This window comes from Colletotrichum scovillei (assembly GCF_011075155.1).
Source record: "Colletotrichum scovillei strain TJNH1 chromosome Unknown Contig00006, whole genome shotgun sequence".
NCBI classification, from domain to species: Eukaryota; Fungi; Ascomycota; class Sordariomycetes; order Glomerellales; family Glomerellaceae; genus Colletotrichum; species Colletotrichum scovillei.
In genome coordinates, this window is record NW_023336264.1 from 1,756,774 (window position 1) to 1,771,384 (window position 14,611).

At 54.1% G+C, this 14,611-nt stretch overlaps 5 protein-coding genes across 5 annotated transcripts; 4 read left to right on the top strand and 1 right to left on the bottom strand.

The window, feature by feature from the left end:
- Window positions 1–170: 170 nt before the first annotated feature.
- HER10_EVM0006471 (uncharacterized protein) lies at window positions 171–512 on the top strand (the record flags this gene model as incomplete). The annotated part of the gene is made up of 1 exon (XM_035476054.1): window positions 171–512. The coding sequence occupies one exon, from the start codon at window positions 171–173 to the stop codon at window positions 510–512; it is 342 nt and encodes a 113-aa protein (XP_035332767.1).
- A 122-nt stretch (window positions 513–634) lies between these two features.
- Window positions 635–3,243, top strand: HER10_EVM0010102 (uncharacterized protein; the record flags this gene model as incomplete). The annotated part of the gene is made up of 1 exon (XM_035479572.1): window positions 635–3,243. Exon 1 carries the CDS (start codon window positions 1,432–1,434, stop codon window positions 3,241–3,243), a length of 1,812 nt encoding a protein of 603 aa, XP_035333198.1. The 5' UTR covers window positions 635–1,431.
- Window positions 3,244–3,820: 577 nt separating this feature from the next.
- HER10_EVM0000140 (uncharacterized protein) lies at window positions 3,821–7,201 on the top strand. Its single transcript, XM_035469935.1, has 5 exons — window positions 3,821–3,954; window positions 4,049–4,359; window positions 4,419–5,733; window positions 5,785–6,603; window positions 6,657–7,201. The coding sequence occupies exons 1-5, from the start codon at window positions 3,879–3,881 to the stop codon at window positions 6,887–6,889; spliced, it is 2,754 nt and encodes a 917-aa protein (XP_035332003.1). The 5' UTR covers window positions 3,821–3,878; the 3' UTR covers window positions 6,890–7,201.
- Window positions 7,202–7,612: 411 nt separating this feature from the next.
- Window positions 7,613–10,704, top strand: HER10_EVM0002348 (CDP-alcohol phosphatidyltransferase). Its single transcript, XM_035472063.1, has 3 exons — window positions 7,613–8,502; window positions 8,597–8,739; window positions 8,807–10,704. The coding sequence occupies exons 1-3, from the start codon at window positions 8,195–8,197 to the stop codon at window positions 9,607–9,609; spliced, it is 1,254 nt and encodes a 417-aa protein (XP_035332269.1). The 5' UTR covers window positions 7,613–8,194; the 3' UTR covers window positions 9,610–10,704.
- Window positions 10,705–10,904: 200 nt separating this feature from the next.
- On the bottom strand, window positions 10,905–14,152 carry HER10_EVM0001490 (bZIP transcription factor). Its single transcript, XM_035471235.1, has 3 exons — window positions 13,172–14,152; window positions 12,710–13,053; window positions 10,905–12,622 (listed from the first exon to the last, which is right to left on the bottom strand). The coding sequence occupies exons 1-3, from the start codon at window positions 13,292–13,294 to the stop codon at window positions 12,109–12,111; spliced, it is 981 nt and encodes a 326-aa protein (XP_035332167.1). The 5' UTR covers window positions 13,295–14,152; the 3' UTR covers window positions 10,905–12,108.
- Window positions 14,153–14,611: the final 459 nt, after the last annotated feature.

Below are 14,611 nucleotides of genomic sequence, written 5' to 3' on the forward strand. Positions count from 1 at the left end.
TTCATCAGATATAAGACGAGGAGCTCGCTTGCTTACCTTGGATTGTAGATGAATCAAAGCTGGCCTTGAATCAGATAACTTTTCGTCCCAACCGCTCTTTCGTCGGAACATTCCCATTCACTCTGATCTTTGATCCGTCTTTATCCCGTATTCCGAGATCCGACGACAACATGTACGCCACTGGTATTGTGCGTTCTCCCAAGCACCTCCTCGACAGAATGAACCTCGAGAAGCATAGCCATTATATTGTCTGCTTTGCCACAATCCCATGCGATAGTCCCGAACACCCATCCAACAGAACGACGGCCACTGAAGGGGAATTGTGTCGATATCACTTGTGGGTGTTTGACTCTCCGCCGGTCGTTCTTCCTGCCCTCGAGGAGAATCTTGTCGTTCCGAATGGTTCTAGCAACTTCAAAATCAGACTGAGTGGCTTCGGGAAAGGGGTTTCGACAGAACTGTTACAGAGGATGACAGATATACTACGGGCTCGCATACAGGCTTCTTACTAGGCAGCGGTATGCTTTCATTCTCGAGGTATTCCGCATCGACTGCGCAGAGCGTTGGCGTTTAGAACTTTGGCATTCCCACCGGGCTGCCTTGCAACCTTGCTGGTATTGTCTTCTTGGGCGTTGAAATTTCTGCGTTGCTCTACCGCAAGAGACCGACGAGAGCAAGGCTGAGATGCAGGCACTGATCTGAAGATTCTTACTCGACTCCTGCCTCGCTTCCCGGTCCCCTCTACCATCTTTGTCTTATCTGGCCATCTGCGCATGTTTTTTTGCTTAAGGTGGAAGGAGCAAGGCCGCCTTGGGTTGGGCTGCCTCGACGAGGCTCCTGCCTTCCTACTTCACCTTCAACTCACCTGCAAGGCTGCCTGCACCCTCCACCCACCTCACACCTCGTTCCTTCCCTGGCTGGAAACCCACCTACGAGCGCGCCAGCGCGCCTTCCATCCGACCTTCAGACCGCGACCTCACCTTCCGTCCTCTCTACGCCCATTGATACCCTGCCTTGCAAAACGTCAGCCCTCGGCCCCTCCCCTTGACTTCAACAACTCCTCTTCCTTTCGTCTTCCCTCCATCTATTTTTCCAACCCATCCATCACCCCTCCTCAACTTGCAATTTTTCGTCAACAGCCGCTTCGTGACAGCTTCACCTCCCATCTCTACTTCCAGATGAGATGACCTGAAGCTTTTACATCCAAAGCAGTTGGCACCATTCTTTTCTTGATTCCTTCCTCAGTCTCATCATCAGTCGTTCCTTCATCTGCCACGGCAACAGCAACAGCAGCAGCACAGCAGTCCTTTGGATGCTCACCGTCTGAGAAATACTCCCCGAACTGGATCAACACAAAAGAAATCCATCTTTGGCCAACGCTTATCCATATCAGGGTCTCCGAATTTTGTTGGATGCTTCCAAGTATTGGCGATGCCTCTGAATCTCAACATGGATCATCTATCTTCTTCCTCGTCGGCGGCGGCGGGCACTACGACCTATACCCAGCAATCTGTCAGCACCTTCCAGCAGGATGTTCCTAGACAAACCTACACGACTGCCGGTACCATCTACAACCCCAGTACCACCCAGCAGCTCCAGCCTCCCGTTCGTCGCGGCCGCACTCTCAAGTGGCCTGCCCAGGGAGCCGCTGCTTCTGAGCTGTCTCTCTTTCCCAAGTCAGTTCTTGCCGGCTTGCCTCTCAAATCCCAGAATCTCGTCACTACACCCACCAGTCCTCGCCCACCTCAGATTCCCAAGTACTCGCCTCTTCAGCAGAACTACGACCGCGCCGTCAGCCCTCTCACCGACTACAGCATTGAGTCTCCGAATGAATTGGACGTCCGAAGCATTTCGTCTTCCTCTCTCATGCCATCTTACAGCATGGATAGCAATCAAGCTTCACCGGCTGCTGGTGCCATGCCCACATCTGTCGTGAAGAAGCATGTCGATGCCAACTCGACCGACGATGAAGACGATGAGAGCTCTGGCGAGAATCCTCTTCGAGGCCTGACTGTCAAGTCTCTCCACAACTTGGCATCATACCCCAACCCGAACCAGAAGAGAGCTCAGAGGGCCCTTCTTCGTGCTCGGCCGGGTGCAGCGCCGGCTCCATCTGCTGGCAACATCAGCCGCACAGCCACTCCGTCTTACGGAGCCCAGACCTTTGATGGTTTCGATGCGAGAAACGACGGCTCACTTTCTCCTGCTCTATTCCATTCTGCCAAGACGGATCCGAACGACATTCTGAAGATGAAAGCTGATAGATCAAGTCATGACCCTGACAACTCCCGGCGCATCAACTGCACAGGACCGCCCCCTGGTCTTTTCCCGGCAGCCACTATTCAGAGTGATCCCCAACAGGCAGCATACAAGTCTACTCTTGCAACTGGCCCAGGCGCTCCTCGTCCCCTGACTGCAGGCCCCCCGGGTCATCGACAGTATCGGACATCAACGTTCGAAACCACGATCAAGGCCCTCAACAATGGCCCCAAAGACATTTCGCTCGACGGAGCCTTGGCGGGTCAAACGACTTTGGGTCCGAAAAAGCACATGATACTCGAAGCCATGAGGTCCCGGGGCGCAGAGACACCCGTTCATCTTAAAAGCCCACTCGAATCCCTTCTCTGCGGCTCTACACCCGACACAGACGACTGCTTCCAGGACGTCGTCGACGAGGCGCGAAAAGTATCTGATCAACAGATGGAGAAGGTTCTAGAGTTTATCAAGCTTGGACAGAACATGAACGAAGCCACGAGCCGTGCTCAGGCTGCATCCGCCATGCCTGTAGTCTCTGGCGATGACTGGCAAGCCGACTATCCCAAGACCGCTCGGCCTCCCTGGACGGAGGGTACGTGGACCATTACGGATGATGCGCTCCAGAAACGCAACGAGAGAATCAGCCAGCTATTTCATGCGGGCACAGGCGCGCTTGGCAAATCAATGATGGCTGTCATCCAGGAAAAGGAATTCCGTGACTTCAAGCGCCAGGTCGGTGTCATCGGTGACCGACGGCCCAAGGCCAAGGCTGAGAAGATTGAATACCCGCCCATCAAGGTCGCTCAGCTGAACAACATGTCGGCCTCGGAGGCGACAGAACCCTTTCTCACTATGGCCTATTCTGCCCTGGTGAACCACCAGGAGGGAGCTCACGATCACCCTCAATTCCATCAGTGGGAAGACCCAGACCCACGCATGGTTGACACGTCTGCTCAGGGTCTCCGAACAGTGAATAGACGGCGATGAGTAGATTTCGTGGAGGTTTTCGTCAATCATCTTCTGCATCGTTAGCACCGTCACTTGGATGGGGACCTGGTTTGGGCCCCATTGTGTGGATTACCTGGGGAAAGATATTGGGATTGGGACGATATTTAATAGAGCAGCAGTACCCCCAAAAGATAGCTTAGAGGGGGCACGAAGCAAGCTGTTCAAGGGGCGTTTGATTGAATTCTGGCGGTTACACAGGACACCAAAGGCGGTCATCAGTCTTTTCCACTTTATTACTCTCAGATAGGCAATCAAAAAATTTAGGCATCATCAGATTGCTCCCACATGCCAAGGTAATGACATTGAATGTTTTGGAACATTGGAGTTATGTGAAGTCTGGAGATATGACTTAGTCTTGACAACGAATCATGTGTAGTTCGACTGTATAACTACATAGTACATAGTAGGCAGGGAGAGTTGTCCCAATGAGCTGGGTACCCTTGAAGCCAGATAAGATAGACGCGACGTGAAAGTGAAGTGTGGCTCCATGTCACGTGCAGGGACCCCACACCCATGTTCGCAACGCTACCCACCAGCCGTCAGGAGCAGCCAACTGTCCCATTCGAAGTCACCGACGCCGACCTCAAGCAGTTCGCCAAAAACCGCTGCCCATCATGAGCTACGGCAAGAAAGACGAAGATGCGGACTTGGGCCTGGTGAAGGTGGATAGGACCCAGGTTTTCCAAGAAGGTGAGTTTTTGACGAAATTGCACTCGATCCTCTGCATCCCTCTGGAACCCTTTCGAGCATTGGGCGAGCAAGCTGGCTAAACGGGAGTGAACAGCACGACTATTCAACAGCTCCCCAATCCAGCCGCGAAGATGTCGAATCCTCCTTACCAAGATTGCTCTTCTGCTCTATACGGGCGAGAAGTTCCCCACGAACGAAGCGACGACCCTTTTCTTCGGCATCTCGAAGCTGTTCCAGAATAAAGATGCCAGCTTGCGACAGATGGTCCACCTTGTCATCAAGGAGCTGGCTCACTCGGCCGAAGATATTATTATGGTCACCAGCACCATCATGAAGGATACAGGAGGCAGCACCGATGCCATCTTCCGACCCAACGCCATCAGGGCCCTGTGCCGCATTATCGATGTACGCCGAAGCTGTGAGCTATATGGAAGGGAGAGGGCAGTCTGCTAATTAGCTTCCAGGCGACCACAGTTCAGTCCATTGAGCGTGTGATGAAGACGGCAATCGTCGACAAGAACCCCTCTGTATCTTCCGCGGCTCTCATTTCCTCCTACCACCTTCTCCCGATCGCCAAGGATGTCGTCCGCCGCTGGCAGAGCGAGACGCAGGAAGCTGCGGCCTCCACCAAGTCCTCAAGCGGCTTCTCCCTGGGCTTCTCCTCATCGAGCGGCCAATTGCCCGCCAACAACTCCACCATGCCCCAGTACCACGCCATTGGTCTGCTATACTCGATGCGCATGCACGACCGCATGGCGCTCGTCAAGATGGTGCAGCAGTTCGGTGCCGCTGGTGCTGTCAAGAGCTCTGCGGCGATCGTCATGCTCGTCCGTCTGGCTGCCCAGTTGGCCGAGGAGGACCCGTCGCTCAGAAAGCCCATGATGCAGCTGCTGGATGGCTGGTTGCGCCACAAGAGTGAGATGGTCAACTTCGAGGCCGCCAAGGCTATCTGCGATATGCGAGATGTCACCGACGCCGAGGTCTCCCAGGCCGTCCACGTTCTCCAGCTTTTCCTCACCTCCCCCCGTGCCGTCACAAAGTTCGCCGCTCTCCGAATCCTCCACAACTTCGCTTCCTTCAAGCCCAACGCCGTCAACGTCTGCAACCCCGACATCGAGCTCCTGATCTCCAACAGCAACCGATCCATCGCCACCTTTGCCATTACCACTTTGCTCAAGACCGGCAACGAGGCTAGCGTTGATCGCTTGATGAAGCAAATTTCTGGTTTCATGTCTGAGATCACGGACGAGTTCAAGATTACCATTGTCGAGGCTATCCGCACGCTCTGCTTGAAGTTCCCCAGCAAGCAGGCCGGTATGCTTGCTTTCTTGAGTGGCATTCTCCGCGACGAGGGTGGTTACGAGTTCAAGCGCGCCGTTGTCGAGAGCATGTTCGATTTGATCAAGTTTGTGCCGGAATCCAAGGAGGATGCGCTTGCCCACCTCTGCGAGTTCATTGAGGACTGCGAGTTCACCAAGCTGGCGGTTAGAATCCTTCACCTTCTCGGTCTCGAAGGACCCAAGACCTCTCAGCCCACGAAGTACATCCGCTACATTTACAACAGAGTGGTTCTGGAGAACGCCATTGTGCGTGCCGCCGCTGTTACTGCTCTTGCCAAGTTCGGTGTCGGCCAGAAGGATCCCGAAGTCAAGCGCAGTGTTGAGGTTCTCCTTACAAGATGTTTGGATGATGTGGACGATGAAGTCAGAGATCGTGCAGCGCTCAACCTCAGACTCATGCACCAGGAGGACGAGATCTCTGAGAAGTTTGTCAAGAATGGTACGTTTGATGCGGGTGATTGTGTAAACTTCCTTAGTAACCCCTTTACAGACAGCATGTTCTCTCTGCCGTACTTTGAGCACCAGCTCGTCATGTACGTCACATCAGAGGACAAGTCCGCATTTGACAGTCCCTTCGACATCTCTCAGATTCCTGTCGTTACCCGCGAGCAGGCAGACGCGGAGGACCGGACGAAGAAGCTCACGGCGACTGCCCCGTCTCTCAAGCCTCCCAAGGTTGGCCCTACAAAGGCTGCTGCAGGTGGCGCGGAGGCTGCTGCATCAGCAACTGCGGTTTCTCAGCGTTACGCCCAGGAGCTGATGCAGATCCCCGAGATGAAGGAGTTTGGCAGCGTGCTCAAGTCGTCGCCTGTTGTCGAGCTCACCGAGTCAGAGATGGAGTACGTCGTTACCGTCGTCAAGCACATTTTCAAGGAGCACATCGTGTTCCAGTACGAAGTTAAGAACACGCTGGATGCGACCGTTCTTGAAAATGTGTCCATCGTGGCGACGCCTTCCGAAGAGGAGGAGCTTGAGGAGGTTTTCATTATCCAGGCTGACAAGCTTCCCACAAATGAGCCGGGCAAGCTGTACGTGGCCTTCAAGAAGGTCAACGGCGAGGGTTCCATGCCCGTTAGCAGCATCTCCAACGTGCTCAAGTTCACGAGCAAAGAGATTGACCCCACAACGAACGAGCCAGAGGACACTGGCTACGACGACGAGTACGAGGTGGCTGAGTTCGACCTGTCAGGCAGCGACTATGTCATTCCGACATTCGCCAGCAACTTCAACCACATCTGGGAGCAGGTGGGTGCGGCCGGCGAAGAGGCCGAGGAGACTTTGCAGCTCAGCAGCATGAAGAGCATAGCAGGTAAGTACTTATTAGGTGAATCTGTCGTGAGTAGAGCTAACCATGAAACACAGAGGCAACAGAAGAACTGGCAAAGGTGTTGTCGCTGCAACCCCTGGAGGGTACAGATGTGCCCGTCAACCAAACGACACATACGCTCAAGTTGCTCGGAAAGACTGTTGGCGGCGGCAGAGTGGTGGCCAACATCCGGATGGCATACTCGTCCAAGTCTGGTGTGACGACCAAGATCACGGTTCGCAGCGAGGAGGAGGGCGTAGCGTCACTTGTTGTTGCATCGGTTGCTTAAGGAAGACAGTTGTTGGGAGTTTTGTGGGATCGATACATGGTCGGATATTCCAAGCAAAGACGTACGTACGGCAGCACAAAGATACGAGAACTTTGATTATAGCCCAAGGTACTCGACCGAGCAGCCGCCACCATAGTAGCTTTGGGGGTGTCGAGCAGGAGTTGGAGCGCATCAGCGTGCGCGTAAAAGGACTGGCGGCTTGCGTATACTAGAATGAAGACATGAAAAAGCATCACGAAGTACTAGTAGACTCAGGTGTGAAGTGAGAAGTGAGTGTGTAAGAGGGCCACCCATATAGCCATCATACACGGCGCAAGCCTGCGATGCTACCTTGGATACCGGTAGTTGTAGATGGGTAAGGTAGATTTTACTATCAGCTCGACGCCCAACCCTTGTCAGCATCCAGACGTTTGTCAAACGGGATTAGCTCAAGCCTCGCGGCGCATGTCAGTTGATCGACGTCAATCGGAGCTGGTGTTGGTGCTGAAATTGAGCTTGACGACTGACACTTTGGGGGGGCTTGACACGTGTGGCACGGGCCAAGAGGGCTAATCCTAGAGAAGACTAGGCTGGAATTTTAGAAGTGCTAGAGCTCGAGGCCCAGGACAGAAATGACGTTCGGTGACGGAGTTCTCTGCGTGTGCGCTCAAGCTGAGCTGTCCAAGGAAGGGTACCTTAGTGAAGAAAAAAAAATAGCTTGGCCCTTTCGGCGCGACACGACGGCCACGCGACCTTTCCGCTGTTACCACATGTCAAGTTCTCGGGCTTCTCAACCTGCACTGCTCAACGCAACTTGAATCTCGTCAGGTCTTATTGAAACAGATCTCGTCGCTGGTCTCGGGATAACCCTGAAGATCACCTTGGCGAACCAAAGTCTTTACAACTTCACTAGTCTCCACATGCTCTTTTGAAGCTTTCCCCCCTTCCGCCCTGCTCACCGCACAAACCTTGTCCACCACCCCGCCAAAACCGAGCCCTCGACCAACCCCGGTTTGAAGCCATCGTCACCGCTTGAGAACTGGACCGACATACGGATACCTTTTCGGACCCATTTAGTGGTCCTACGGCGCTCTAGATTGTCTTCCCCGGGACCCGCGTGGAGTCCGATCCGCCAGACAACAGGACGAGGGAAAAAAAATAAAGAGCCTCCTGGCAACAAAAGGAACTGCAGGACTGCAAACAAACCCCCGCGGCTCTTTGCACACCTTTCCCCCCAACTACCTACACCACACGTAGAGGTCAAAAAGCACCAGCTCCGTCGATCAAAACTCTCGAGATAGTTCCCGAAAGCAACGCTCACCCAAGATGGTCTACGTTCGCCAGGAACGCCTTCCGGCGCTCAAGGAGTACAAGTACTCTGCCGTCGACCACTCACTGACGTCAAAGTACATCCTGAAGCCCTTTTACACCAATGTCGTGATCAAGATGTTCCCCATGAGCATGGCGCCGAACCTCATCACGCTGACGGGCTTCACCTTTGTCATTGCAAACGTCCTGACGCTGCTCTGGTATAACCCGACGCTCGACCAAGACTGCCCTAGCTGGGTGTACTACTCGTGGGCCGTCGGCCTGTTCCTGTACCAGACGTTCGATGCTGTAGACGGATCGCAGGCGTGAGTACCTCTTCTCCTTCATGATTCTTTTCCCATGTCTGGGGGTTTCCCGAGAAGATAAATGGAAGCTAATGTGGAATTTTTGGTGAAATAGTCGACGAACCCACCAGTCCGGACCACTCGGCGAGCTCTTTGACCACGGCGTCGATGCGCTCAACACATCCCTCGAGGTTCTCGTCTTCGCCGCGTCGCAAAACATGGGCCAGGGCTGGATGACGGTCGCCGTCCTCTTCTCTTGTACGTATTCTGTCTAGGTTGTGTCCTGTGAAGCCAAAAGCAAAAGCCTAACATGATCCTTTCACAGCCCTCCTCACTTTCTACGTCCAGACCTGGGACGAGTACCACACAAAGACCCTGACCCTCGGCATCGTCAATGGCCCCGTCGAGGGCGTCCTCATCCTCGTGGGCGTCTACGCCCTGACCGGCTACATGGGCGGCGCCTCCTTCTGGCAGCAGTCCATGCTCCGCACCTTTGGCGTCTCCGAGAAGCTGGGCGTCCCCGCCGCCCTCTACGAGCTGTCCTTTACGCAGTGGTACATGGTCCAGGGCTCCTTCGTCCTCGTCCTCAACACCATCGAGTCGGCGCGGAACGTCATCCAGGCCCGCCGCGCACGCGGCGACCGATCCCGCGGCGCGCTGCTGGGTCTCCTCCCCTTCTTCGGCATGTGGGTGCTCATCATCTCGTACCTGCTCCTCAACCCGGCTATCCTGCACGCCCATCTCGTGCCGTTCGTCATGTTCGCCGGCATCGTAAACGCCTACTCTGTCGGCCAGATGATCACGGCCCACCTCGTCAAGCTTGATTTCCCCTACTCGAACGTTCTCGGCCTGCCGCTCGCCTTTGGCGTCGGTGACGCGTTGGGTCCCGTCCTGCAGCGCAACTTTGGCTTCGGCTGGCCCAGCGCCCTCGGTGACGGCGTTTACCAGGTCGCCTTTATGTTTTCCATGCTCGGCATGGCTGTCGGTGTCTACGGCAGCTTCGTGGTGGATGTTATTGTCACCATTTGCGACTACCTCGACATCTGGTGCCTGACCATCAAGCACCCGTGGGTCGAGGGCAAGGAGAGCAACGGCAGCGCCCAGGCGGCCGGCAAGAAGTCGCAGTAGAAGCCGGTTCACCGAGATTACCGTCTTTTGCGAGCTTCGGCAGGACGTATCGCACGGTGTGATACCCAGTTGACCAGCTGACCGGACCGAATCAAGCCCTCCACCCGATAGCCGGTAGCGAATTTGCAGCCGACGGGAGAGTTGGAGGTTAAGATTGAAAGATTAAAGATTTCGACGGGATCAGCAAAGGCTGCAGTCCCTTTCAGGTCGCGCTCGGATCTTTTCTCGATCTTTTTACAGAAGAGTAGGACAAGAGACGTAAACCTTCATGGTCGGTGTTGCGCAAAGTTTTCATCTTCGCCTCTCTTCTCCTTTTTTTTTTTTGTCTTCTTTCGAGCATCGGCACCACAAGCTTGATTCAGAACGTTTTTGAGCATCGGCACCATGAGCTTGATTCGGAACGTCCAAACGACAACTTTAATGATACTTTGACGAACCGGGCGGGGATGGACGGACGGGTAAGAGGGGGGCAACAATATACGAATATGACGGGTGATGATGACAGGCGGAAGAGGGGCCCCGTCGGTTGGTTTCTCTTTCCCTTCTTTGCCGGGGATCGGACTGGTTCTTGGGATGGATGGATGGACGGGGGTTGGTTCAGACTGGCAGGCAGGCAAGGGAAAAGTAACGATGTGACGGAAGTTTGCGTGGATTGTGAACAATCTTATTCGTTTCTGTTTCGTTTGCTTCCTCTTGTTGGGCGCAGCTCATCATTGTCTTTTTTTGCGCGGCTATTTGTCTTTTTCCGTCTCTTTAGTTTCTTCATCACCTACCTTCCTGGCATCTTTTCTTCCAGGAGTTGAGGGGTGTGTGTGGATTTTTTTAAAGTCTCTTTTAGGCTCACCGTTTCTTCAACGTTCGGCTACCAGTTCCCGATATGGAGACTTTGGTTGTTATTGTTGTCGTGAGGTTTGGGTGGCGATCTCTCTTGTCTTTCTCTACAACCGTATAACTATGGCATCTTTGTACGCAAGCAAGCTTAGATGAAGAGGATACCCAATCCATCCTACTTATTGAAGATACACATGGAACCGACGGAAAGAAGATGATGATCTCCCTAACTAATTCTGCCTGACCTGGTTGATAGGACTGAAAGGTCAGGTATTGTGGTATCTCAGAGTCTTATCTAGACAAAGCAAGTTCAAGTGAAAGCTTTGAGCCTCGGCTTTCCTACATCACCTTACCTCGCCCAAGGTTCATTGCAATTTTCCCGGACCCCCCCCCCCCTCCCTCGGATCTTCGGCGACTTTACGAGTAAAGTGAACCGACAAACCCACCTATGTAAAAGTAAAGTAGCCAAGAATACGGGTGCCTATAGTAGGTACTTAGTGATGGGAAGAAAGGGAAAAAGAAAAAAAAAAGACCCGACAAAGGGAACCCCCGGGAAATGTGACAGATTGGGGTTCGGGCGAAGGAAACAGTATCAATGGAATCATCGATCGAGAAAGGATCGGATGGAAGAGGGTGATGACCCTCGCCTGGGGTAATACATGGTAGTCAGACCCTATTGGCGGCATTTCAGTCAGACAAAGTACGGCGCAGCCAGGCGCCGGCGGAACCCCGCCTGTTGCCGCCTTCTCGCCGCTCGCTCCGAGACGCCGACGAGACCCTGAGCAAGCGTTGAGAAGTGATGGTCCTCCATCACTGGAATCACTATAGCGGTCTCCTCCTGTGCACGTCAAACGGTACGAGAGCGAAGCACCAGACATATCAAGATAATGCCATGTTTCTTCCTCAACGATATCTCGATGAAGTATACTCGCATCCAAAGGAACCCACCCCATCACATCATACCGAGAAGAAGAAAAAGGATCTAAAGTCAGATCCTCCCTAACCACCTCAGCCAAGCAGTCCAATCGCCCTTCTTCCTTCGCTTGGAAATCGCCTTGGGCAAAGGAGACCAGAGTCACCCCGAATAGCATGCAATTTGCCCCAAAAAGAAAGAAAGAAAAAAACACGCAAAATTTCCGAGCATACCGACGAGGCAACTTGTGCTGCCCAAGATAAGATCGTGCACGCTTCCTCTGGCGTTATCCGATGATGTCCAACATGCTCCAAAGCCCATAAAGCCCCTGCCGGCGACGACATCTTTGTTGCCTATGTCGTGGTCGTCGCCGTGCAGCGTCCTTTGTGATTCCCCGTGTAAAAAGACGCCATTTCGTCTAGTAGAAATAGTTTGCCACGTCATATACTTCGTGCTGTCGGTACTGCCCGTCAAGTAGCGTCACAAAGATTGAATTGGCCATGATGCAAAAAACAGGTCGAGCCCTGATATCGTACGTCGTTTTAGCAAGCGTCTCGTTCCCCCTTCCGTTTGTTTGACTCCGTGTAACCAAATGGAACCAAACGCCGAACCTTAGCCCCGATGCACGGGCGGGCCGCGGTGTTGTGTCCGTTGCCCTGCACCTTGGAGGTACTGTAGTGCTGCACGTCGCTTACAAAGCGCACCCCTCGGGTCCCGCTGTTGGGATTCTCTGCGGGCTGCCTAGTCTCTTCACTCTAGAGCAGTTCGTCACTCCCGCTCGCAACGCTACCTTCGATGGCTTCGATGATGCAGCGCTCCGAAAATACAGGGCCTTGGCCGTCGCATCGTGCTTGATTCTTGAGTCTTTCGCTTACGTCGCCGACGTCCACCAGACCTCTCTTGAACAGCGGGTGGCTGATGATGAAGTCCCACGTAGCGCCCGCTGCCAGCAAGCGTTCGCCGTCGGATGAAATAGCGACTCGATGACTCGGCGTCTTGTTATTGTGCGGCGCTAGCAGGTCTGTGTAGAAGTCCTTCGGGTTGTAGTGCATGGGACCTGTTGTCCGGGGTTCTGGTGACGCAGAGCTGTGGTGGCCGTTCATCGACGAGGTTGCACGTAGAATCTCATTTTCGGTGCTGATCTTTTGCATCTCACGCTTGAGTCGTTCGTTTTCAGTCGACTTTTGCTGAGCCTCCGCCTCTAGGTTCGCGAGCTTGGCCTCCAGGTCCTTGACGTGTCTCTCCTTTCGTTCCCGGAATGCGCGTTGCCTGTGAGGTTCCTGTTAGTGATACAGAACACTGAGAAATGCCATGCCGTCTTAGACGATGAACACGGAAAGCAGAGAAACAACGTACGCGGCGCGGTTTTGTGCTTTCCTCCTCGATTGCGCGGGCGTCATGTTTTCTTCATCGTCCGAATTTGACTGTCCCCGACGAGAATGATCGTCGAGGGGCTCCTGCTTGTGAACGAGAGCATCGGGCTGAGCCTTGATCTGCTGTACCGGGGGAGCACTCATTCCATTGTGTTGTGTTCGTTGCTGTTGTACGGGCTGCTGTACGGGCAGGCCATGGTTCGGTGGTGTCGGTGGGCCAGGAGGGCCGGGGAATGATGTATGCTGGGGATTGAACTGCTGGGCAGCAGCATAGTTATCAAAGTTGTTGAAGTGCTGCTGGTCGTTGGGATATTCGGCGTAGACGTCCTGATCGGTCATGATTGTGTAAGTGCATGTCGCAGTACGCTAAGCAGCAATCCACCAGTGACCTGTGGGTATTGGGGGCTCGAGTCGGGAAAGGAATGCCCGTTTGGATTCGACTTACTGGTGGAGATGTTGTGTTGAAGTCGTCTGAACCTGCCGAGTTTGAATGGGATGGCGTTAGGGGCGGGATGCCCATGAACTGGTACGGCTGCGCTTGCGCGAAATACTGGTGAGAGAAGTCCATGGTCGCGATCCTACTTTCGACGTGTGTTGGACAACTATGTTGTGAAGGTAGTAGTTATGGGAAAGAAATGGGAAAACGGTAGAAAGAGAAGTGGGAAGCGGATAGGCGTGTCCTGATGAGGGTCCAGGTCCAGGTCCCAGTTCAGGCGTAGAGGGGGGGGGGGAGGGGGGTGAGGAGCAGCAGCAGGAGGAGGAGGGGGGCGGCGCAGATTGGAGAGAGGGTCGAGGTCTCTGGGAACTTGGGAGAAGTGCTGTGTAGCCGTAAGCTGTGAGGATAGGCAGGTTGAGGTGCCGGGAGAAAAGCGCCAGTAGCGTCCACACCAGGCTAGCGTCCCGGGGGCAACAAGGCGAGATGGCACTGTTTAGAGGATGGGACGAGTTGGTGGATGGGGGTGGCACTGGTGGCTCGGGGTACAAGGAGGGTACTGCGAGCAATCTGGGGTTGTTGTTTGCAAGAGAGAGAAGAGAGAGAAAGAGACCAGAGATGGAGAGAGAATGAGATAGAATGAGAATGAGGATGAGAGAGTGAGAGAAGGCGGGCGGAAGAGGATCGAAGGCGTAAGCAAAGCCCAGTTGCTAAAGTGTTCTCGTCCTATGGTTGTGTTGTTCGCCAAGACTCAGACGAGAGAGTGTGAGTGGTGGTGTACAACGAGGAGGAAGAGTCTCTTATGGTTCGTATGTTCTTCCAGAGGTCCAGAAGACGTCGAGTAAGGTGCAAGAGAGCACAGGCCAGGATAGGCCAGGGCGAAAGGCGTGGGGACTGGAGTTGGTTCCAGACGCTAATGCTCAGCAGGTTAGAGCAGGACTCTTTGATGATGGACAACGCAGGAGGAGCCGAGTGGACCGGGGTTGGCGAAGATGGGATGCTGTTGCTCACCACGCACTTTTGTGCTCCAGGCCGCAGACCGTGCCGTGCCTTGGAGCAGCGAGAGTCCCGAGAGGCGTTGGTGGACGTGTGGGACGTCAAGGAAGGCTGCAAGCTGCAGTGCGGGTTGCAGGGCCAGACAAGACCAGAGACAAGAACGGGACAGGGTCTGGTACGACAAACCGGTGGCGCAAGTTTCGAGGGCTTGTCTCAGTGCCGCTAGCGTGCAGTGGATTGGAGTTGGTTTTGGATCTTTTGTGTGTGTGCCAGTGTGTGGTGCAAAAGATGGTGGTTGTGGTTCTGGCGTCCGTACAGAGAGTAGTGATAGGTAGGTATACAAATAGGCACGGGACGATAGACGTCGGGTGTCTACAAGTAGGGATGCCTCTTTTTAAAGAGTTATTGGCACCCGAGGCATCTGTGGTGACGATCAACAAGTGCGGTGACCTCAGG